The sequence below is a fragment of the Uncinocarpus reesii genome, genomic scaffold, assembly GCF_000003515.1.
Source record: "Uncinocarpus reesii 1704 scaffold_3 genomic scaffold, whole genome shotgun sequence".
Classification (NCBI taxonomy): domain Eukaryota; kingdom Fungi; phylum Ascomycota; class Eurotiomycetes; order Onygenales; family Onygenaceae; genus Uncinocarpus; species Uncinocarpus reesii.
Window position 1 is genome coordinate 191359 of NW_003052498.1, and position 21891 is coordinate 213249.

General features: G+C 48.6%; 9 protein-coding genes across 9 annotated transcripts; 4 read left to right on the top strand and 5 right to left on the bottom strand.

Moving 5' to 3' along the window:
• Positions 1–1436: 1436 nt before the first annotated feature.
• Positions 1437–2149, bottom strand: UREG_04802 (uncharacterized protein; the record flags this gene model as incomplete). Its single annotated transcript, XM_002584067.1, has 3 exons — positions 1437–1537; positions 1717–2062; positions 2090–2149. The coding sequence occupies 3 exons, from the start codon at positions 2147–2149 to the stop codon at positions 1437–1439; spliced, it is 507 nt and encodes a 168-aa protein (XP_002584113.1).
• Positions 2150–2435: 286 nt separating this feature from the next.
• On the top strand, positions 2436–4737 carry UREG_04803 (uncharacterized protein; the record flags this gene model as incomplete). The annotated part of the gene is made up of 4 exons (XM_002584068.1): positions 2436–2498; positions 3040–4108; positions 4319–4383; positions 4627–4737. The coding sequence occupies 4 exons, from the start codon at positions 2436–2438 to the stop codon at positions 4735–4737; spliced, it is 1308 nt and encodes a 435-aa protein (XP_002584114.1).
• Positions 4738–6580: 1843 nt separating this feature from the next.
• On the top strand, positions 6581–7435 carry UREG_04804 (uncharacterized protein; the record flags this gene model as incomplete). The annotated part of the gene is made up of 4 exons (XM_002584069.1): positions 6581–6784; positions 6836–6872; positions 6929–6996; positions 7055–7435. 4 exons carry the CDS (start codon positions 6581–6583, stop codon positions 7433–7435), a joined length of 690 nt encoding a protein of 229 aa, XP_002584115.1.
• A 682-nt stretch (positions 7436–8117) lies between these two features.
• UREG_04805 (COP9 signalosome complex subunit 5) lies at positions 8118–9178 on the bottom strand (the record flags this gene model as incomplete). The annotated part of the gene is made up of 2 exons (XM_002584070.1): positions 8118–9097; positions 9154–9178. The coding sequence occupies 2 exons, from the start codon at positions 9176–9178 to the stop codon at positions 8118–8120; spliced, it is 1005 nt and encodes a 334-aa protein (XP_002584116.1).
• Positions 9179–9836: 658 nt separating this feature from the next.
• On the top strand, positions 9837–12331 carry UREG_04806 (uncharacterized protein; the record flags this gene model as incomplete). The annotated part of the gene is made up of 4 exons (XM_002584071.1): positions 9837–9953; positions 10007–10059; positions 10118–10332; positions 10389–12331. 4 exons carry the CDS (start codon positions 9837–9839, stop codon positions 12329–12331), a joined length of 2328 nt encoding a protein of 775 aa, XP_002584117.1.
• A 1481-nt stretch (positions 12332–13812) lies between these two features.
• On the top strand, positions 13813–14693 carry UREG_04807 (uncharacterized protein; the record flags this gene model as incomplete). Its single annotated transcript, XM_002584072.1, has 2 exons — positions 13813–13981; positions 14119–14693. 2 exons carry the CDS (start codon positions 13813–13815, stop codon positions 14691–14693), a joined length of 744 nt encoding a protein of 247 aa, XP_002584118.1.
• Positions 14694–16659: 1966 nt separating this feature from the next.
• Positions 16660–18331, bottom strand: UREG_04808 (uncharacterized protein; the record flags this gene model as incomplete). The annotated part of the gene is made up of 2 exons (XM_002584073.1): positions 16660–18024; positions 18083–18331. The coding sequence occupies 2 exons, from the start codon at positions 18329–18331 to the stop codon at positions 16660–16662; spliced, it is 1614 nt and encodes a 537-aa protein (XP_002584119.1).
• A 1058-nt stretch (positions 18332–19389) lies between these two features.
• UREG_04809 (uncharacterized protein) lies at positions 19390–19824 on the bottom strand (the record flags this gene model as incomplete). The annotated part of the gene is made up of 2 exons (XM_002584074.1): positions 19390–19611; positions 19783–19824. The coding sequence occupies 2 exons, from the start codon at positions 19822–19824 to the stop codon at positions 19390–19392; spliced, it is 264 nt and encodes an 87-aa protein (XP_002584120.1).
• Positions 19825–20505: 681 nt separating this feature from the next.
• UREG_04810 (uncharacterized protein) lies at positions 20506–21725 on the bottom strand (the record flags this gene model as incomplete). The annotated part of the gene is made up of 2 exons (XM_002584075.1): positions 20506–20976; positions 21636–21725. The coding sequence occupies 2 exons, from the start codon at positions 21723–21725 to the stop codon at positions 20506–20508; spliced, it is 561 nt and encodes a 186-aa protein (XP_002584121.1).
• Positions 21726–21891: the final 166 nt, after the last annotated feature.

Below are 21891 nucleotides of genomic sequence, written 5' to 3' on the forward strand. Positions count from 1 at the left end.
CACTCGAATAAAAGAATATAAAACCCTCAGGCCGCCATTCTCGGAATTGGGCGGCTTCGCGGTGAAAGAACAGAGAAAGAAGGAAACATGCAAATTCGTAATGTAGGCATACAGTTTGAGCAAAGCAAGAAGCGTTTCGCCAAACCATTAGGCATCCCCGACCGTTGTTCTCCTCTCCGGGCGTGGCCTTCTCAAACTCTTCATCCGGTTCATGAGTCCGCCGCCAATACCTCCGCCACTTGATTGCGGTTTCGTTTCTCCATTCGTAATTCCTTCACCAGTCAACTTTCTTTCCGAGACAGAGATGGATTTCGGGCTGCTGTTTAATCTATCTTGTTTTCTCGATCTATACAGGCGGAATGGCGTTTTATAGGTTTCCGGTGCTTTTGGAGTCCGTTTTCGAGCATTTGAGCTACGCTAAGGTCGTCTCTTTAAAGCATTTTGCCCGTTTTATACGTCGTTTACGCTAATTTTGTCGCCCTCGTTATGTTACCGTTTCAGTTTCTAGACGCGTTCGGGATCGCCGGAATGGTGGAAAGGTTTGGGAAAGACTGACACTGGGAGGCGGTACGGTGCTCTTCTATCGAGATCTTTTCTCGTTTGCAATTATTTTCCCCCTTCCTCTCAGCATTGGGTTCGTTTGATTTCTCGCTCTCCTTACCTGTCGGTTTTGTTCGGTTGAAAAATTTGTTTCTCTGATTATTTGATTATTTACCATTTTTGACTGTCCTTCTAAGAGAGAGCACACAGGAGTCCGGTCTAGCTGCGTTTATTGTGTTTACGGGTTGTTAGCAAAGGGCAACACCTCTATACACCAGCTGGTCCTGAGTGTTTCCTCGGTTCCTGGCTGCTTCTAAAGTTATCGCGGGCTACTTAATCTTTAGTGTTTTCTCTTTTCTTTGAAACCCCTGCAAATTTGCTCTTTGCCTCTGCTGCTGTGAGTTAATCAGTACCGTTTTACCTTGTTCACTGTTTTTGCCCATGTTGCGGGGCGCTCGCTACTTCTTATCGTTACCTTTGAGCTAATACTCTTTAATTCTCCCTTCAGTGGGAATTTTGACTCTGTCGCTCATTGTGTTCCCCTTTTTCAAGCATTTTCGTCTTCTATTGAGTGTTTAATTTATTTCTAGGGTCTTGCATTCTCTCTAGATCTTGTTCGGTCACCCGTCCCACTCAATATTTTGCCCTTTGATATCTCGTCATATATCCACTTCTGTTATCTCCGAATCTCGATGCTGTTACCCGGATTCCGTCTGCGTTCGTGTCAATATCTCTGCGTTTGAATTGAATTGATCTTGTCCCTTCTTGTGCTCGTGGCCTTGCGCTCTATCTCTCTCTCCGCTTCTAGTTCCTTAACCAACGTGACACTGAACATTCGAGTATCTTGTCTGCAATCTCCATACAGTGTACAATAATTTGTTGAAATTTCTTCAGCATTATCTAATGAGGGTGTTCTCTTGTCTGCTGGTCGCACTCAACTGCAGAAATTCAGTGGTGTCATCTGGATCGTAGTGGCGTGGGTATGTTCGACGAAGCTCTAAGATCCATAGTCGTGTACGTGGATATAGACAACGACCAAATACAGAATATCATACGACCTGTGCCCCACACAGGGTTCTTAAAAGGCGGCTCAAGAAAAGCCCAACATCACACTTTACTTCCCCTGCGCCAAAAACAACCGATCCCCGATATCTCCCAGACCCGGCCGAATCATACCCTTCGCATCAATCTCATCATCCACGTCGCCCACCAATACCTCCACACCCTCGGGCCACTCACTCGCCGCCTTGGTCAAACCGGTCCGGGTCCCTAGGATGCTGAGTAGAATTACCTTCTTCACGCCCCATTCTTTGAGTGACTGGATGGCAGCGGCTGCAGTGCCGCCGGTAGCGACGATAGGGTCGAGGAGGATAGCTAGATCTGCGGCGGTGCCGTTTGCATCGGGGTTAGAGGAGGTGGAGCGGTGGAAGGGGAGGTTGTTGTAGTATTCTACGGGTTGGAGGGTGGTAGGTTCGCGGAAGAGGCCGAGGTGATGTACGGGTACGGGGTTGGGGAGAAGGTCCTGGAGTGCTGGATGGTTTTATTGTACGGTTAGCTGGAAGGAAGAGAAAGAGAGGAGAATAGTGGGAGTTTGTTTGCCTTGGAGCATTCCTAGGCCAGAGCGGAGGATAGGGATCAGAGCGATTTTGGTGGGGAGAATGGTTTCGGTGGTGTATTCGTATCCGAGGGGGGTGGTTTCCTATAAGTAGTGTTATCCTATACTACTTCACTGGTGCGGATAAGGGGATATGCTCACTGTTCCCACCGGGACGTAGCCTCTAAATTGCTTGCCAGTGCCTCACAGCCTAGTATCGTCGAGATCTCTTTGACAAGGGCGCTGGTTTCTCGAGCAGTGGTTTTGCTAGAGCGGAGCTGGGAGAGCTTTGCTCGCAGACATGGATGCCGAGAAACTTCAATATTACTGGGGAGGGACGTGGGAAACATCGTGCGGGAGCCCTGTAAGATGTGCGGGCTTAGATTGCTGTACACTGGCTGGCAATGCGCGACGGAAGATGGGGTGTCAGTAGGAAGCAAATGCAAGATTTACTGAGAACTGAGGTGTATTGACAGTACCAGATGTGGTCAGGCGGACAGCCGTGCCCAACCTCTACAAGTGTTGACTCCTGCGGGGCTGGTGACGCGCATCGTCAGCTTTGGTGGAGACGAAAAGGGGGCTTATCTTATCTGATCCAATCTTACGGTATTTTTTTGTATCAACATTACAATGCTTGGCGGAATCACTGATACAGTTATATTACTGCCGGCTGGATCATTTGTTGTCAACCATTGAGAGACCTTGACAAATCGTGGAGAGGTGAGATGATAACTTCAACGATTTTGATCCATGTTGCTGATTGACCAGTCTCAATAGCTAATTACACGGCTGGTGGTAAGGAAATGCTTCCGGTAATTTCCTCTTGCGCTATCTAGTGCCCTCGTTGAGAGAATACCGAAACGAACCACCCCGATGGACGAACTACCGTACGCCGTGGTTTATAGCGGTATATGGATATGGACGCAGTAGAGCAAGGACCCTCAGACGAGCGACAAAGAGATGGACGTCGTGAGAGCTTGGAAGCACCCGCACGGGACGAAGAAGATATCGTACCGCCTACCGAATTAGCTTTCCCCCAGGTCGAAGAGGGGCGACTGGAAGAGGAAAAGGAGCGTAGGCAGCGAGATGAAGAGCTATTCAGAAGAGCCGAAGAGCAGGGAGCTGGCCCTTCTGAAGTCGCTGTTCCGCCGCCCGTAGAAAGACATCCGTCGCGTTGGGAGCCGCCTGTTACATTGGAGAGTGCTGAATCGCGGATTTCTGGGCGCCCTCCTTCGCTACGTAGCGTGGTACCACCGGAGCCTACAATATCAGAGTTTGCGACGAAGCTATACACCGTTTCATATTTGATATTCTTCTCCATTTTTGGTGCTCTGGCGCGGGTTGGCATGGAAACTCTTACCTACTACCCCGGCGCGCCGGTTACAACTGGTGTGCTATGGGCCAACGTTGGAGGGTGCTTGTTGATGGGGTTCTTTGCGGAAGACAGAAATCTCTTCCGTGAAGAATGGGGCGAGCGGCAGACTGCAGAGAAGGATGACGATATGGCTACTTGTTCCCCGCCGCGACTGGACCGAAGGGCAACCATCCGTGAAGACGATCTCAAAATACACAAAGCCATCAAAAAAACAATCCCATTGTATGTTGGATTAACAACTGGCTTCTGCGGATCATTCACGTCGTTTTCCTCTTTTATGGGAGACGTCTTCCTTGCTTTGTCCAACGACCTTCCGAATCCAAACTCTGGTTCAATCTTGCCGCGAAACGGAGGATATAGCTTCATGGCAGTGGTTGCCGTGATTCTATATACATTGTCGCTCAGCCTGTCATCGTTGGCCTTCGGTGCTCACCTTGCGGTTGCGTTAGACCGCTATACACCGACATTGCCATTTCTTGTGACACGAAGAATTGTTGATCGGTCCATTGTCGTTCTTGCGTTCGGCTGCTGGTTGGGCTCCGTGCTTCTTGCCATTTGGCCCCCAGATCGACACAACGGTGCTCGTGAGAACTGGCGAGGTAGGGCGGTGTTTGCGGCGGTGTTCGCACCCCTTGGCTGCTTGCTCCGTTACTACGTTTCATTGTTACTCAACTCGAAGGTTCCATCATTCCCTCTCGGCACATTTGCCGTCAATATGCTTGGGACTATGGTTCTGGGGATGTGTTTCGACTTGAAGCACGCGGCAAGTGTTGTTGCAATGCCGGTATCCGCGCGTACGTTTAGTGTAGGTCGTCTCACTGGCTGCCAGGTCTTGAACGGAATCATGGACGGCTTCTGCGGCTGCACTACAACCGTAAGCACATGGGTGGCAGAGTTATACAGCTTAGAACTTCGGCATGCTTATCGTTACGGCCTATTGACCGTTGGATTAGCGCTGTCACTTTTGGTCGTGATCATGGGATCTATGAGATGGACTGTTGGGTTTGCAGCCCCAGTTTGCTGATGGAACTTGATCTATGATATGTCCATGGAGTGCGGGGCGATCTTCGCCCAAAATTATCTACAGAACGGATACCTATACGCGACACCAATTCAGGACAAGATAAGGAATTACTATCTCGGCAGTGGTTATCACCAGCAGTTCCTCCACCGCACACCAGTTCCAGGTGTCTATCATAGCCGTTCAGACCACGAGGTCCTCCTCTAACGCTCCAAATCCAAGGCCGTTGACACCCATCCCGTTTCGGATAAGCCTCTTCGGTCCGTCGGCAAAAGATGCTCCTCCAGACCTATTATTAACCCGGTTATGCTGTGTTTCCGCTGCGACGCGGGCACGGGGCACGAGCCGCCATCTCTTCACGTCGGGAAGCTTCCTTGGCTGCATTCCGTCGCTGCGCAGCTGTTGATTCTCACAATCAGCCCAAAAATACGGTCGAAAGCTAGCTTCTAGGAGAGACCAACCTTGCCAGAATAGCCAGTACAAGACCATGATTATTATTGATAAGACGATGAATCCAAACATGACTCCTAGTTCTCGAACAAGCGAGGCAGGTGTATAAGGTGGATAGTGAGCGTAGCCTGGCCTGAGGTTGCCATGTTCGTCGGTGTGCCTGGGGTCCTCTGCCATTGCGGACTTCGAAGTCGGATTCTCTGACGGCGACGGCCAGGTGGAAGAGAGGCTCCCGACGCTTTATTCAGCGATCACGCTGGATTATATAGAGTTGAATATTGAATGAATACCGAAATATAAGTATGTATGTACAGAGGAACAACAGATAGCGACGGAAGACGTCCCTGATATTCTACATACCAACTTGCAAACCGTGCAAGATCTTCAGGATTGTGGAGGCAGACAGAGTTATGAACGTGCTGGCCCTCCATGCGCCCTTGATTCGCTGCCCTATTAAGAGCTGTGCCACTTCTTGAGCGTGCTGCAAACAGACAAAGAAAAATGGCCGAAATCCTAGGCGTCTAGCAATTTACGGCTTGGGCCACGGCTAAACGTGACAAATGCGGACATCGTAAGCTGGGCTTCCAAAGTCTAAACCCGCTCCAAAGGAATGCATCCTCACTCCTGTTGCTCTCGCAGAACATAATCCCGGTTCCTCTTCTGCCTGCTGACATTGTGTTGCGTTGAGCTGCGTCCACCTGCTGGAGCAGCGGCGCTGAGTTGATCCGAGCCGACGTCAACTTCATGCATCTATTTGGGCTTGCAAGCTTCCATCACGACAACAAAGTGCATATTCAACTTGGATATTACATCAAATAGAATAAAGAGCTTTGCTGATGACATGATCTTGAAGCTGTATGATTAACGCCATTGGAATTTACTCCACCAATGGGTCATGGGTTCTTCTATGTGCATTGACATAGAAGGGATTTGTTCCTCCTTTTCCTTTCTCAACAGATCATTCTAGGCTTTGCCATAAGAGTCTATGTATGATAGGAAACTTGGTATCAGTGTATTGCTTGTCAATATAATGCTTTCTGTTTACTATACAAGGATTTCTCACCCTTTGTTGGACCGGGAGAGATCAATGGAATGTTTCCGTCACCTGGTGGGCCAAGCTGCAGAAAGCCTTTTCTCATGTTGTCTCAATGCACAGCTTAGGCTGCTCCCATAGATATATAAGTATAGTCCAAAGGGCGATGGAGATAGCAATAGCACCACTGTCTTTTGGCTATATAGTTCTGATCAAGAAGATCGCCATGGGCCAATTTCCAATTACTTTGCTTCATGGTTTCTGCCATGCTGCTGGAGTGTATTTGATATTTGATAATGTGGTAACCATGACAGCCTCCTGGTTCTGGCTTTCATGGCAATAACACAACAAGCCCTCGCTTGTTTCGATGGCCTTCTATCAGAAACTTGTGACCTCCCACACACACACTCACTCAAAGCACAAAATTCTTGCAACCCTAGCTATCCCTTTTTTTTCTACCATTTTTCTTCCCAGCCTGAAGACATTCCCATCTCTTATATTCAACCTATTTGACCAAGGCACCAAAGTTACAAAGTCTTTGTTATCGTCAAGGAATAAACAAGCATCATGGCTCCACTTAATGATGTCGTCGTGCACCTTTACCATGTCATGGAACAATATCATGCTCCGGAAGCCAGGGGCCAGAGCACTATGATCACTGGGATTGTTTTGATGGCCATCGCCGTCTTGCTTGTGATCAATCGTTTTCATGTTCACTGTTTCACTGGCCGAACCCCAGGCTTTGATGACTATCTGATTGTGTCGTCTCTGGTAATTCATTGAGATGGCTCCAGCTAAAATTTACTTGCTGATGGTATCTAGGTGTTCTGCGTCGCGATGAATGGAGTGAATACCGCTGGTAGGTAGTATCCAGTTCTATGGCTTGCGAGTGTAATATGCTGATGGAGAATGTAGCAATTCAATATGGGTATGGAAAGCATGTTAGCGACGTTCCCAAACATGATATGAACATTGCCTTGAAGGTATGACTTTGATACTCTATTACAATGCAACAGCAGAGGCAACTAATATCGTTCTTAGCTTTTTTACTGCTTTCAAGTCCTGTACAAGTGTACAATCAACTTGACAAAGGTTTCGATTGTCTTGCTATACCGCCGGATCTTCGTTACTAGATTCATTTTTCGCCTCGTTTGCGATTATATCGTTTGCCTAGTCGCAACATTCGCTGTTGCCAGCATCTTCGCCAGCATTTTTCAGTGCATGCCTGTTTCAAGAGCTTGGGACAGATCCATTCCCGGAACTTGCATCGATTTCGCAGCCTTCTGGAATGCGAATGGCGCTTGGGACATACTCACTGATGCTATGATTTTGACCCTGCCACTACCTCTCCTTCACACCCTTGGTCTTCCAACTCAACAAAGAATCGGGCTGGTGGCGATATTTACCTTGGGATTCTTGTAAGACATCTCTCATTTCTCTCCTTGTCTACCGCCAGCTATTCTAATATGCCGCTATCAAAATCAGCGTTTGTACTACGTCGATTCTGCGAATCACCACGCTTGATGTTGCGTCCCAGTCCACGGATCCAAGCTATGGAACTTTGACCTCTACCATGTGGACCACAATCGAAGCCAACACTGGCATCATTTGCGCCTGCCTCCCTATGCTTCGCATCACGATTGCCAGATTCGTTCTGTATATGACAGATCTGCGTCGTCGTGCTCAGCCTGCTCCTCTTCAGCAGGACATCTCGCTGGATAGTTCGATGGAGATGCCGATTCTTCCTCCGCCAAAGGTCAGCATCTGGGCTAAGATCTTTTCTGGAGCCTGGTTGAAAAGGGGCCGAACGGAGAACTAAGTGGCTTCAGGGACGGACTGAAATCATCTGGTGCAATGGGAGCTAAGGAGGAAGGGTTAAGGATTTCATGGCGAAGGGAAAAGGAAAACTGGGAACCAAACTCGATTCTAAAAGCAAGGGTCTTTACCAGGAATGTTGATTAATTCTATGCCTACTTAAACCGTCTAAAACTAGGCCTTAAAAAAAAATCCATTTCAAGGTGATTAACATTTTAGGAATCATCAAGGAATTCCACCTACTACTATTGATATCCATAAACTTGCGCCGTATAGTAGAAGATCAATACTATGTTTTGTCAGCCGCTTGTTGCCCTACCCCTTGAAACAGCTCCCTCTTAATCTGAGCTGCCATCAAGCCCGTTAGCTCCTCTCCTGCTATACGATCTCCCTCCTTGACAACCTTCTCTAGATGTTGGTCCTTGGTTGTTAAAGCACTTTCCCGCTGTGTACTATTCTCGACCGCTCTGGTCGCTTTCTTAATCTTCTCCCCTAAATCTGCGATCTGTTTGGTGGTGTAGTCGCGATTTGTAAATAAGGGGCTCTGACTAATTGTAGCTACCCAGTACTTGTTCCATAGTAAGGATAGAATTTTGGTATCAAGCGTGGACTTGAAATGCGAGACTGTGAGAGAGTAATACTGCGAGGCATGGGCACCAAAATCTTCCACCTTGTGAAGTGGGATGCTCTGATATCCGTCGTCATCTTGCTCAGCATTCGACGGTTGGTAGTTTTTCGGATACGTCCTGAAAGCGCCGATTTCAACCTTGCCCGCAGAGATCGTTCGATCGGGGTCGATCACCACCGCGACGAACGGGTCGCTGTATGTCTGCTGTGTATCCTGCGTGGACACATCGATTCCAGACAGCCAGCATCCGTAGCCCGGATGGCTATGGTACCACCCAATCGCGTTCTCCATCCTTCCGGAATCCCGACAGGCTTGCAAGTACGAAACCATGTACTCATTCGCTTCATCCTGGGCATTGACCCGTGTCTCGGTTCCCTCGACGGGGAGTCGAAATGCATCGGTGACGATGAAGGTGTTGGCCGAGACATAACCCTGCATTAAGCCCATAACCTCAAGACTGCCGCCTGAGCGAGCGTGCATAACCATTTTGAGAAGCGCTACGGCGGAGATGCGGATGGATGTGAAGTAGTGGGGGTCTTTCGACCAGGGCTTGGAGGAGACGACGGCTTGCGAGGCGGCGGGGTCATATTTGTAGAGGGCATCGCGGTGGGCATCAACCAGCTCGACGGAGTTTTCGATCTCTGGAGTGAAATCGAATTAGCTAAGAATTCGCGCAGAACAGCCACATATAACATACCCCAGGATTTCTGTGCGGCGTCCATTGCGGCTGAAGGGGCTTTGCAAAGGGGCCCAATCTGACTGCTATGGCATCAGCTGGCAGAACTCTCAACCTGACTGCATCTGCGCTTTTCAAGCGAGGATGAACGTGCTCCGCCGTCGTGTCGCTCCGTCCTGTTGACAGCTTCTGGCCCTGGGCTCACAGGATGACCTCAGCGGTTGCTCGCTTTGGGTTTAGCGGCTTGGTCATGTGGGGTGGGCGGCAGAATCTGGCGGTGAGCATCTTAGTCAGCCGTTGCCTGGCCAACCGCGCGGAGAGTCAACAAACCGGTGCTTTTCCCACCGCCCGCCGATATAACAGCTTCAGCTGATCCACGTCTTCCCGTTGGCTGCCCTCCGTTGCTCAACCCCAACTCGACTTTTGCGGGAACTGCGTTTCCTTTGTTCTGGTTCCGCCTCTTGCAGCGATTGAATATGCGATATTGCTTTTTGCCAGACGGATTTGGATCTGTGCAATTGACCAATTCTCGCTCCACTTTCTCTCGTTTGACGTAGAGTTCAGTTTGAAACTTTTGCGCTTCACTCTTTTTTTCGCGACGCGACTTTCTTTTACATCACCTTCAGCGTGCTATAATACCGAGTCAATACTACGACGGTCATTCGCTGAACATTGAGTCGCGATTCTTCGGTTGCGCGCTCGCCATGACCGTGGATACCAGCTATTTGACCACCCAGGTCAACAATATCGTCGAGCAGTTACACGGCCTATTTGACGAGATTGGGGTGCCAAACCATGAGCGAGACTCGAGGGAGTCGGAGGTAGACGACCACCATGCATGAGCTTGCTGAACATGGCTGACTAGTGACGCTAGCTCTTCGCAGCATTGTCCGAAACACTTAACGACCATGTACGGCGCGTTAATAGGTAAAGACTTACCTGGACATGGCAAAAACATTAGTGCTGACTCAGTGACTACGCGCAGCGAAAAGAATGACATGATCGAGGAAGCGAATCGGCTGATCACTACCATCAAACAAATGGAAGCGTCAGTTGAAGATAACGTATATACTTCACAGCGCCAATCCGACGATCCAGACCTCCGTGTTACACTTCCACTAAACCATTGCCTCGCTTTACTGAGAGAGAAGCATGCTGCTGTCAGCAAATTGCACCAAGAGCGCTTTGAGCAAGTCAAGAGTACGTACCGCGCAGTTCCGTATTATTTCGCCCCCCGCAGCTAATGATCATATCAGAGCTTGTGGAAGCGCTTGAGTCCTATTCCTCTCATCTCGAGGCGACTTTTGTTAGAATCCCACTACCACCCACAGCTCCTGGTACTACCGTCCCGCCTTCATTCGATCTCTCTGCCTCATACGTCAATGCGCTTGATAGCGAGTTTAGTAGGGTCTACGAAGAGTACAATCGGCGCGTTGTAACGGTCAGCACAGTTTGTGAAGAGATAATCAAATTGTGGGCAGAACTTGGCACCCCTCAGGCTCAGACTGACCCTGCAATCGTGCAGAACTACAGGGATTCCCCTGAACAGCTTGGTTTGCATGAATCCGATCTTACATCTTTGAAGGGAAAACGCGAGAAGCTGCTTGAAGAAAAAAGGGGGCGAGAACGCAAAATCAAGGACCTGAGAGCTGCTGTTGAGTCCCTCTGGGATCGGTTGGGTGTTGAAGAGGCCGACCGAAAAGGTTTCCTTGCGGCTAACCGGGGTTGCGGCTTGCGCGCCATTAATGAATTCGAGGAAGAACTTGCTCGGCTCAATGAGCTCAAACGGCAAAACCTCCATTTGTTTGTCGAGGACGCTCGCTGCCGTTTGCAAGAGCTATGGGACAGCCTATATTATTCCGAAGAAGAGATGCTTGACTTTACTCCCGCCTTTTCCGACGTTTACAGTGATGCTTTGCTTTCTGCGCATGAGGCTGAGATTGCCCGTCTAGAAGCGCTTAAAGAGCAACGGGCTCCTGCCCTAGAGCTGATTGATAAACATCGCTCCCTGGTACAGGATCGTAATGCTCTGACTGCCTCCAGTCAAGACGCCTCTCGGTTGATGGGCCGTGGCACAGGGGGGCAGAAACGTGACCCAACAAGATTGTTGAGAGAGGAGAAAATGCGAAAGAGAATAGCAAAGGAACTCCCTAAAGTTGAAGTCGACTTGCGAAAGGTATTGGAAAATTGGGAGGATGAATATGGCAGGCCGTTCCTTGTTCAGGGTGAGAGGTATTTGGATGAGTTGGCACCAGTGCCTCAAAAACTGCCTCCCCGTTCCAAAACTCCATCTGGTCCATCTTCTGTTGCAAGGCCAATGTCCAGAGCTGCCACGTCTCGTAGCGGTGGTACAATTCGAGGCCAACAAAACCAACCCTCCGCTTCTAAAACGCCCAGCGCGAACGGGACACTCAAACGTAGCGTCCTGGCGAACATGCCCGGCAACAATAATACCAATCCCCGGTCAAAGTCGCCGACAAAGCTTCCAGCTCGCGTGCCACTTAGTAACATGCCGCATGGTAACAACTCGCCAGACCGCCGTCCAAACCAGGCCTATTCATGCAGTACGCTTCGTGGAAAAATGGGACCTCCGCGTGCACCTCCTCCGAAAATGAGAGACCTCTTCTCCAGGGAGGAGACGCCACAGCCTCCACCTCAACCGAGTCTGAGCCGAAGCCGCAGCGTTATGTCGTCTACATCAAGTGGAAAGGTGCGGCCAATAAGTCCAGAGGACGTGTATGATGATCGTCAGCGGTCCTTTATGAGTTCTTCCATGTCTCATTATAGACCGCTATCTGACCAGTCTTTCCAATCCTCTTACATATCGAGCCGCGAGGACGTGAGCTTTTGTCAACAACCAAAATTTGCAAATCAACAATATCAACAACAATATCAAACCCAAATTCCTGCGCCGAGGCAAATATCGAATTCTTCAACCACAAATACGGTCACCTCCGGTTCTGAGAATTGGGAAACATATGACGATGCCTCGGAGCCAGAAGTAGATGCCACTGAAGCATATTACGCCAAAGTGAGGGCCGCGCAAGGCAACCGACTAAGGGCTGAGTCGCAGGTCAGTTACCAGAAACCAAAGAGCATCAGGGGTGTCGGGTCGGACGACGCCTTGGTTCAAGACAGTTTCCACTCTGGGCGCCTTGATGGCGGCGATGGGTGGACAAATGAGCTAGAAACGTATTGAGGCGGTTTATCTCCCTCACTCTCCACCTTACATTTCGAATTTCCTGTGCATACTTTCGTTTCCGGATACACGACGTATGAGAACGTGCCATACGAGATTTTCGTGTTCTTTTCTAGCATGGCGTTTTGAAACTGGATTGTTGTTATGGTTGTTGCATTCGATTTTGAGCATTGGCGCGGAATCGTGGTGGAGGGGAAAAGAACCGCTTGTATGCTGTCTATTTTCATCGCTTTGTGTTTAAATACCTTTTGTTCCAGATGATACCGTGGCCTCCTTTTGGGCCCTTTTTTGTTGACTTACAGGTGGCTTTTTCTGGGTTTTATATTTGATTGTATTGTATGAATTTGTTTTAATTTGGCTATATTAGAGCTGTTTCTTTTTGGCAAAGAATGGTTCCTCAGAGACTCATCCAGTGACAGTCTGCTCTTGAGCAAAATCAAGCCGGTTATTGACCTGTTAGGCTTAATGAAGCTGGCTTTTTTAAGACGGCCCTCAGTTCTAAGCACTGAACGTCGACTTTCCGGGCACGCTCCCAGCAAGAGGCTTATATAAGAGCAAGAATCGGTTGGCTTCCTCCTTTAGCGAAGTTTCACAAGGTAGTTAGCAGAGAAAAGCAGCCCCTGAATTTTTGAGAGGGCCATTTTGTCATAGTTTCTGCCTTCTCAACCCAGCGTGGATTGAGATGGAATTGCTGGCTTTGCATCATCCCAGACAATCCTGGATTGGTGCCAGCTGGCATTGTGTTTGTCAGTTGTTTTAATCATTGTGTTGCAAGGGGTTTCGAATCTTCTGCGGCTTTAGGACATGCGGCCAAAGAAGCAGCTGCAGAGGAGGTGAATGCCCTTGCAGCCAATCTGGAAGAATTGGCAAACACTTAAAGTGCATTTTCCCGCGGCTTTTTCGAACCACCGTGTTATCAATTGCAAGCGAATCCCCATACTCCGCATCCACAGCGCGGACACACCCTGTGATGATGTGATCAGCTACCTATGCATTGAACATCTGACTTTTATATAATAAGCATCAGATCTCTCACATTTTGCGAATATTTCTTGCTGCTTGTCTTTCGCCACAGCTGCCTTGCTGATTAACTAGGGGTTAACTAGTCAAGGGTGAGATAAGGCTATCCAATCACCGTTTCACTTCAGTTGGATTCATGATTGCATCTTAAATTGGCAACTGATCTATTTTTGTGCTGTCTATCCAAAGTCCAGAGTGAAAGGTCGGGAGCGTCTGCCAGAGCGAGATTCAAATGTTGTCATTGCTGTGTTGTTAGCAACATAAATATTGAACTCTTTACAATATCTTGTTGACATTCTGCTGTTTATGCTGCAGGCTCTCTCTTCAGTTAACTAGTTACCCTCTTGTTATTCGCGTAAACACAACTGCACGGAAGCCTAAGATCTAATTGCTTACTACATACCTTAACCACCACCCGCATCAAGGACCATACGGCCCTTCTTTCTTGCACGACACTTTTCATGTCTGTTGCTGATCCGGCCTTTTCGGGCCCTAGGCCATCTTGTCCCAGATGCGGGTTCGAGGGCTCCCCCTTTTCCCATGAAGATGCCAATGCAAAAGCAGCGCAGCGGAGAATCTCAGAGTTGGAAAATCAAATCAGATATCTAAATCAACGTGCAGCAACGACAGGTATGCTTGAGAATCATCTTTTCCTCTCTGATTGCATGGTTTCCCCAGTCCTGCGAAACATGTGGGCTTTGAAAATATGACATGGATGTTCTAACGCCCAATCCTTTATGTGCTTCATTGAACAGCCGAGAAATTAGCGGACTATGAGGATGAGATCCGTCTTCTACGCTCAAAATCCCAATCCGCCTCCACATCCACGCCTGCACTCCCACAAACACCAACCTTCACGCCGCCGTCACAGCTGAACTTGTCGCCTTCCCCCTCACCACCGCGGCAACCACAGCAACCGCAGCATACTCGTTTCGCGACCCTAACGTCTTTCCTACCATACGGAAAACGCAACAACTCGAGCGCCAACGGCGCGCCACTTAGCCACACCGTCTCCTTGCCCGAACCCACCCAAACTTCACCTCCTACAACCGCGGACTTTTCGCTCACCACGTCCCTCCAGGACGCTCTGCAGCGCGAACAAGAGCTTCGGAAAGCGGCCGAGTCGCGACTCACACAGGCAAACTCGGAGCTGGAAGAGCTCACGACGCAACTATTCAGCCAGGCGAACGAAATGGTTGCGCAGGAGCGGAAGGCGAGAGCGAAATTGGAAGAGAGAGTTGCGCTGCTTGAGCGGAGGGATGGGGAGAAGAGGAGAAGACTGGATCGACTGGAGAAGGCGATTCAAAGAGTAGATAGGGTGAGGGAGATGGTTAGCGGGTAGAGCTGCCTTTTGGAAATATTTGGCGTTGCCGGAAGGATTTCTCGCTCCAGGGTTTTGTTATATCGGCATGCTCATGAGCAAATGTGTTATGTTTGAATGAGATTATGAGAATCCACAGTGTCTACCACTATTTCCAGGTCATCAAAAGTTTCACAGTTTTAACAGGCACACCACCTAACCAGGCTCGGATAAAGGTCAAATCATGAATATAAGGTCCGGCCTGTATCTCTGCCCGTAAATTCAACTGTACCGGAAACACGGGCGGAGCGCAATGAGCTTTCGAGCGGGGCGGAATGCCAAGATGCACAATCATGACTAAGCAGTCCCGAATAGGGTGCGAATGAGGGCTTTTGCACGACCAAGCCCTAAGATTTCCAAGTTCGCTTAGCGACCCACTAGCGCCGCCAGCACCACCGAAACGCTCTCAGTTGGACTTGCGCAGGAGGAATTCGAAGTTGAAGACCGACCTCGAAAAACATCACCCAGTCGACAACCTCCACGACCAGCTTCGGGACCCCATAACACCGTCAAGGTATGAGCTCCGTGTCTCAAATCTGGACAGGAAGAGGTTTGGAGGAATTTTAGTCAGATGCTGACCATGTGTGTTGGACGTTGCAGATGGTCGCCGCAAAGCATATCCCCATCGTGAAGAAGCGTACGTTGCTCTGCTCCCTTGAAAGAAGTGATGATTCGGTTTGGGAGGGCTTCGAAAGCCGGTCGGCTGCGATTTTGGTTGCTGGAACCTAAGATTTTGGCACGATTGCTCTTTTGGAAGATTTCATTCTGATTGAAGAGATGGATGGGCATTGATCACGAAACTTGAGGCTGATTTGGGTTATTTCTCCGGTACAGACACGAAGCGCTTCAACCGACACCAGTCGGACATGTTCAAATGTGTCCCGTCCTCATGGCGTAAACCAAAGGGTATCGACAACCGCGTTCGCAGACGGTTCAAGGGTCAGGCTGCTATGCCCAAGGTACGTCGGAAAACTCTGAACCGCGCTCGGCGATATCATACGATCTTCCTGCAAATTGATGGGGGGCGAGTTCCTGCTCGCGAAAGCAACGGTTTTTGGGGAATTCGTTTGGAATCAATGGGCCAGGGCGAACTTTTGGCTGGCGCGGATTATCGCTGACGATCAACGTGTTATTTCAATAGATTGGTTACGGCAGCAACAAGAAGACGAGACATATGATCCCCTCCGGACACAAGGTCTTCCTGGTCAAGAACCCCAAGGATGTTGAGCTCCTGCTCATGCACAACCGTACCTATGCCGCTGAGTACGTCAACGATCCGGCTCGCATAACACCAACGTGCGTCTAATTGAATCTCTCTTTCTAGGATCGCCCACGCTGTCTCCTCCTCGAAACGCGTCGATATCATCGCCAAGGCCAAGCAATTAGGCGTCAAGGTCACCAACCCCAAGGGCAGAGTTACGACTGAATCCTAAGCGCAGTCCGTTATATGTTTTTGTCAGTCGGGGTTGGTGCGTGGTTGGGTGTGCGTTTTCGTGGCTCTCTTTTTCCTCACCCGTTCTTCCATGTTTCTCTTATCGGGACAGAAAATAAAGCGGCCAGCATGTGACTGGAAAGGGAGATGCATAAGACTCCATTTTCCGCACCTTTTTTTTTCAAGTAACGAGTCAACAATATAATGGAAATATTATGCTCGTTATGACTATTGTCCGCCAGTTCGCTTTATTTGGGAGCTGCGTGTCATCGATGTGCCTGAAATAAGAGCTGTGTCACCACTTCCCAGAATGTAGCTGAAAACCGGCGTTGAAAGAGAGACAAATATAGAGATGCCATTCTAAAATAAGGGATCTAGCTCTTTGCACACTTCCCAAGGCGCGGCACAAGCCTTTGTTTCCACAAAATATAATAAACGCTACAAATCACGCTTTTATTTTTGAATCCGCGATGGTATAGTAGGAAAAAGGAAATCATAATCAAGCCAAGGCTATCATCAAACGTTAGCCGACGACGCTTCAGCACCTGCGGCTTTTTCCTTGTCCATTATCTCAGAGATAACCACTGTTCCTACTCCTTCCACAAGCGCAGTGTCACCCTCTGTTTTCCCCCGACCAACAATGATATCTTCCCCTTCCTCCGTCCATTCCGGCACACTTGTTGGGCCATCGTGGCCTTCTGGGGGCAGGGCCCAATTCGGCATTTTGCTCCTGTACTTCCAGCCACCAGCAAGGTCCGAATACGATACTGCGTGGAGGAAGATTCCAAGCTCGTGTACGCCAGGGTCGGTGTACAGGTCTGTGCCACAGACTTCGCATTTTTCACCGCTCATCTTCTCGCCCTTGCGCCGCAGGTAGTCGTTGACCATGAGATCATGCTCGCGAGCAAGGAGGTCATTGATCACATTGGGATCGCCGCCTTTGGTCATATGTTCTGGCGGAGGGGTTTGGAAGGTCTCATAGTTTTTTGATCTATGGTCCCCGATAGTCTGGGCGGTTTCAGTTTTTCCCATCTTGGATAACCGGGCTATTATTTCCTGGTCATGTTCGCCTGTGTTGTCTGCTTTTCCGAGATCGCGGCCGAAAACACGCCGGTTGGAGTAAATGGGATCGTTTGTAATGGGGTGGCCGAGGAATTGAAGATGAACACGCAATTGATGAGTGCGCCCCGTGAGAGGCAAGCAGTGGACGATGCTGTACCCTTCGTCGTCAGGAGTAGTCGTAGCCTTGTTATTGTTGTTTGGGAAATCCATTGGGGCATCGTCGGGCAAGGTTGCTGGCGGAGTAGCAGGTTCATCTTCAGACGACGACTTCTTAGTTACTGCGGTTGGCGGATAGTAGGCTAATCTCCGAAACTTGGTTTTGGCCTCCTTGCCTGAGGACCTTACTCGATTTAGCCCAAGTTGTGGGCTGATCTTGAGCATTGGCTGGTCGCAAAGGATGATTCCGTCAGGGAATTTGCCTTTTACGCGAGCGATGTATTCTTTTTGCATTGTTCGTGCGCGAAGTCCCTCCGCGATCTTCTCCGCGGCTTTGGGATCTTTGCCGATAAACATGACTCCTGACGTTAGTCGGTCAAGCCGATTACATGGACGAGGGTTAAAGCTATGCCCCCTCTCGGCGCGCATTATTTCGATAATGGAATTGTAATTGTAGCGCCCGGCGGGATGAACAGGGACACCGGCAGGCTTATCAATGACAATCATCTTATCATCCTCGTGGATAACTCCGATCGGAAGGCTGGTAACTGGAGGTTCATGGCGGTGAAGAGTGTGAGAGACCATGTCGCCGTTCATCACTCTTGTATCCAGGTTGCCCGGTTTACCGTTGATAGCGACATGGCCGGACTCAATTGCCTCTTTCTAACTGAGCATTAGCAAAACACTGAACTATGTAGGGAAATGCCTTGCTGGATCTCACATAATATTCCGCAGGCCTGTCTCGAAACTCGGTTGTGAATATTTCGAGTAGGTTGCGCCCCCGCCATCTCTCCTTGCAATAAGTGTTGTAGGTGTAATGATAGGGCGCAACTCGACGGAAGCCTTTCTCCAGATAATACGGCCTAGGCCAAGGATCACACGGCGTCACAAGAACATCCTGCGAAGGCTGAATGGTTTCTGGTTCAGGGATGGCCGCTTTGGGTGCTTCTTCCACGACGGTCAAGGCCATGCTGGGGGACGGAAGGGGATTTCTGCAAGCCACGTAGGCAAGGGTACGCAGCGGGGCAGCCAGTTGAACGAGCGAGCAAAGCCTACAGCACCAGCTCCAAACGAGAGAACGAACCCGGGCTCCTATCAACACCTGATATCAGCGTCCAGCGTGCGGCACTTCGACCTAGCTGTCGCCGCGATGAAAAATGGCGGGATGATCACGTGACTAGATCTTATCTCCATACCGGAAAAATGGATTTTTTGAATACTGTCGGATTACCATTCATCTGATCTGATACGTAGATTCCATGCCAAGAACATAGAACCCACATAGAAGCTCATGAGATCAACATTTAAATCAGAAATCCATAGGAAGGGTCACCTATGTAACTACTTGAAATGCGTGAGTTTGGAATTCTGATTGAGAAGGAAGAATGGTGCCATTGGTAAAAACTATTTTAAAAACCCTCCCGCCCACCCGCCTGAAGGCAAAAACAGAAGAATAAAAACAAGAACCTGCCCACCCACCTGCCCAAAGACAAAAACACAAAAAAATCAGTTCTCCAGAATAAAATCATGCCCCTCCTGGGCCTCCTCCATTTCTTCATCCACTAAAACAGACTTGAAGCTGACTGGGCTTTCAGCAGGGGTGGGGGGGGACAACAACAGCACAATGAATGCAAAGGACCACAACAGAGACAATGAAATTCACTCCATGATTTCTCACAGAGTCTCAAAAACCTGGCTGGAGCCAGATGCAGCCAATGGCACACCACCAAATGAGACACAGGGGGCCAGAGTTGATGTCATCTGAGGGGGGGGGGGGCAGAGTGAGCAGACTTTGCTGGTGGACCAGCAGCAGAACTTTCAATCTTTCTTTTTCTCTATATACTCTGTCAGTACAATTCATTATTCACAGAATCCTGAACTACTCACACCTCCAGCAGAAAGACTTTCAACCTCCTTTTGGAGGGCTGCAACATCACTCCCAAGAGAGCCCACTTTAGTTTCAATTCACTATTCAAATATATCAGTACAATTTGGCTAACAAACATATAGATAACTTACAACAAAAGTTCAAAGAATTGCCTCCAAGAGGTCTTTTTGCTCCTTCTGGAGTGTAAGAAGAGCATCCATGCTGAAGAGTGGGAGTGGAGCAGCAGCAGCAGTGACAGAGGATGGGGGGGGGGCTGAGGCAGTTGTCACCTCCTCAATGGTGCTGAGGAGGCCAGTGGTGAGCTGGCAGAGGTTGGTGATGTACACCTCTTTCACAAGAGGATTTGTCACCAGCTTGAATTTCTGATGAGTGGTCAGAAGTGCTGAGATCTGCTCATGGTGTCTTCCATCAATCAGCACACAAGCTTTCTTGATGGATGCACAGTTACTGCATGTCTTGTTATTCCCCTGCTGATGGTTGCAGGGCTTGTCAAGGTGCATTGTGTACACCCAGTCTACACAGTGTAGACACACTGTGAGCTTGTGCTCACCATCATCAGCCTTGCAGCCACGCATTGTGGATTGGGGGGAGGGGGAGGGGGTGGTTGTGGGAGTGGTGGCAGGGGCTGAGATGCACACACTCCTGTGAGGAGCCATTTTCATCAAAAAAAAAAAGCTATATCTGTTAACTAATGCTGTATATTTGCAGAAACCATTTGAAATTCCTCAACTTACTCAAAAATCAATAGTGGGCAGGGGGGGGGGACAAAAATGAGAAGTGGCTGAGGAGAGGAAAAGAAGAGAAGATGGGATTTGTGTGTGATATTTACATATATTGAAGATCTGAATGTTTTGATTTCCTAATTGGGATGTGTTTCTATGGATTCATGTTTGCCTGAGATTCTGGTGAGTTTAATTTGCACTGTCTCCTCTAAATATTATAACTATATCAATCTGCCCCTATCTTGACCAGGAGCTCTTTCTATGACATTTGCAATTGAATTTAATGGAGGTACAGCAAGTAAAACAGTTTATAATGAAGTATTGCATTTGCTAACATCTATTGCAGTTGTATCTGCCCCAAAATTGAACATCCTTTTCCATTGCAAATCTGTGTTTGCTAGCAGAGCTCTAGAACTGATGTGTTCTCTTTAATTGAAGTGGAGCTGCTTTAATTGCAGCTATTTGTTCTCTTCTTATCTGTATATGGGGGGTCATTGCCCCTGGTGCAGCAGCTGCTTGTGCCAGGGGAGCTGCTTACACTGAGGCAGCTGCTTGTGCTGGGACTGTTGCTTGCACTGGGGGAGCTGCTTGTGCTGGGACTGTTGCTTGCACTGGGGGAGCTGCTTGCACTGAGGCAGCTGCTTGTGCTGGAACTGCTGCTTGCACTGGAACTGCTGCTTGCACTGGAACTGCTGCTTGCACTGGAACTGCTGCTTGCATTGAGACTGTTGCTTGTACTGAGAGAGGAAGGAGTTCAAAGTTCTGATCACCATCTTCTTCTTTCTCTGATGGAGCTTGATCTCCATTGGTTGTTTTCTGTGCAGTTGGTGGGTTTCTGGTGAGCTGCTGTATCTCTTTGAGTGGCTCTTGTTTGAACTTCCTCTTTGATGGCCTCTTTGGGGGCATTTTCTTTATCAGTACAATATCATCAAGTATCTTAATCTTCTTCTTAGACTGTTGCTGAGATACTTTCACAGACAACATCTTCAATTCTGCAAAGTCATTCTGTGCAATATCACAGAGCTCTGACTTCTTTATAATGATATTCCAGTACTGACTGAGTGTTCTGACATCTTTGAAGGTCTGATCCCACTCATCAACATCAAGAAAGAGCTTCACTCAGATTGCAAGGTTTGCATATATCTCTATATCAAACAGTTAGAACTAATTAACTCCATTTGCAAATGCATAGACTTAATCTATGCTCCATAAACCACTTTCCCTGTGGTGAACTGTTGTTGATATTCAGAAGTTTGGTCATCCAGTGAAACATGTTGTGAAAGTCACCAGTGTTGAATTCTCTCATGAAATAACTGGTGAGCTTGGATGGGTCTTTCACTGTATGTATCCCACACTTGAGGTTCTCTTGAAAGCTCAGTTCCACAATGTTGCTAATATGTGCCTGTAGGTACTCTGGTTAATGAACTTCTTCATATAAGAATGGATGGAGGACTTATCTTGAATCTCTTCAAAGCAATACATTTTCAGTTCTTCACTATATCCCTTGCCTGCCTCTTGTATTTGGAACACCAATACTCTGTCCTGCACACAGCATTGAGGGGGGAGTAGATGTCCTGAACAATGTCTGAAATTCTGTCATAGCTCAGTGTTAGGAAGTACATTCATTTCAATCTGATAATCATAGTCTTCTCTCTAGCACTCACCTTCTTGGTGTAAAGTGCAGCCATATGGAGTGTCATTGAATGTGCAAGCTTTGGGTTGGTTGTGTTTTCCTCTTCTGTTGCAGTGATCATAATGAAAGTAAAGGATGAAGCTGCTGCTCTCAGTTCTGGATTGATGGCTATTGTTCAGAGAAGTGTGCACTTCACCAGGGTGACTGAAGATGTGGTTGTCATGGCTAATATCAATGGCAGTGTGGTGATCTTGATCTTTTGGAAGATGGGTAGCTGGAGGAAAGCA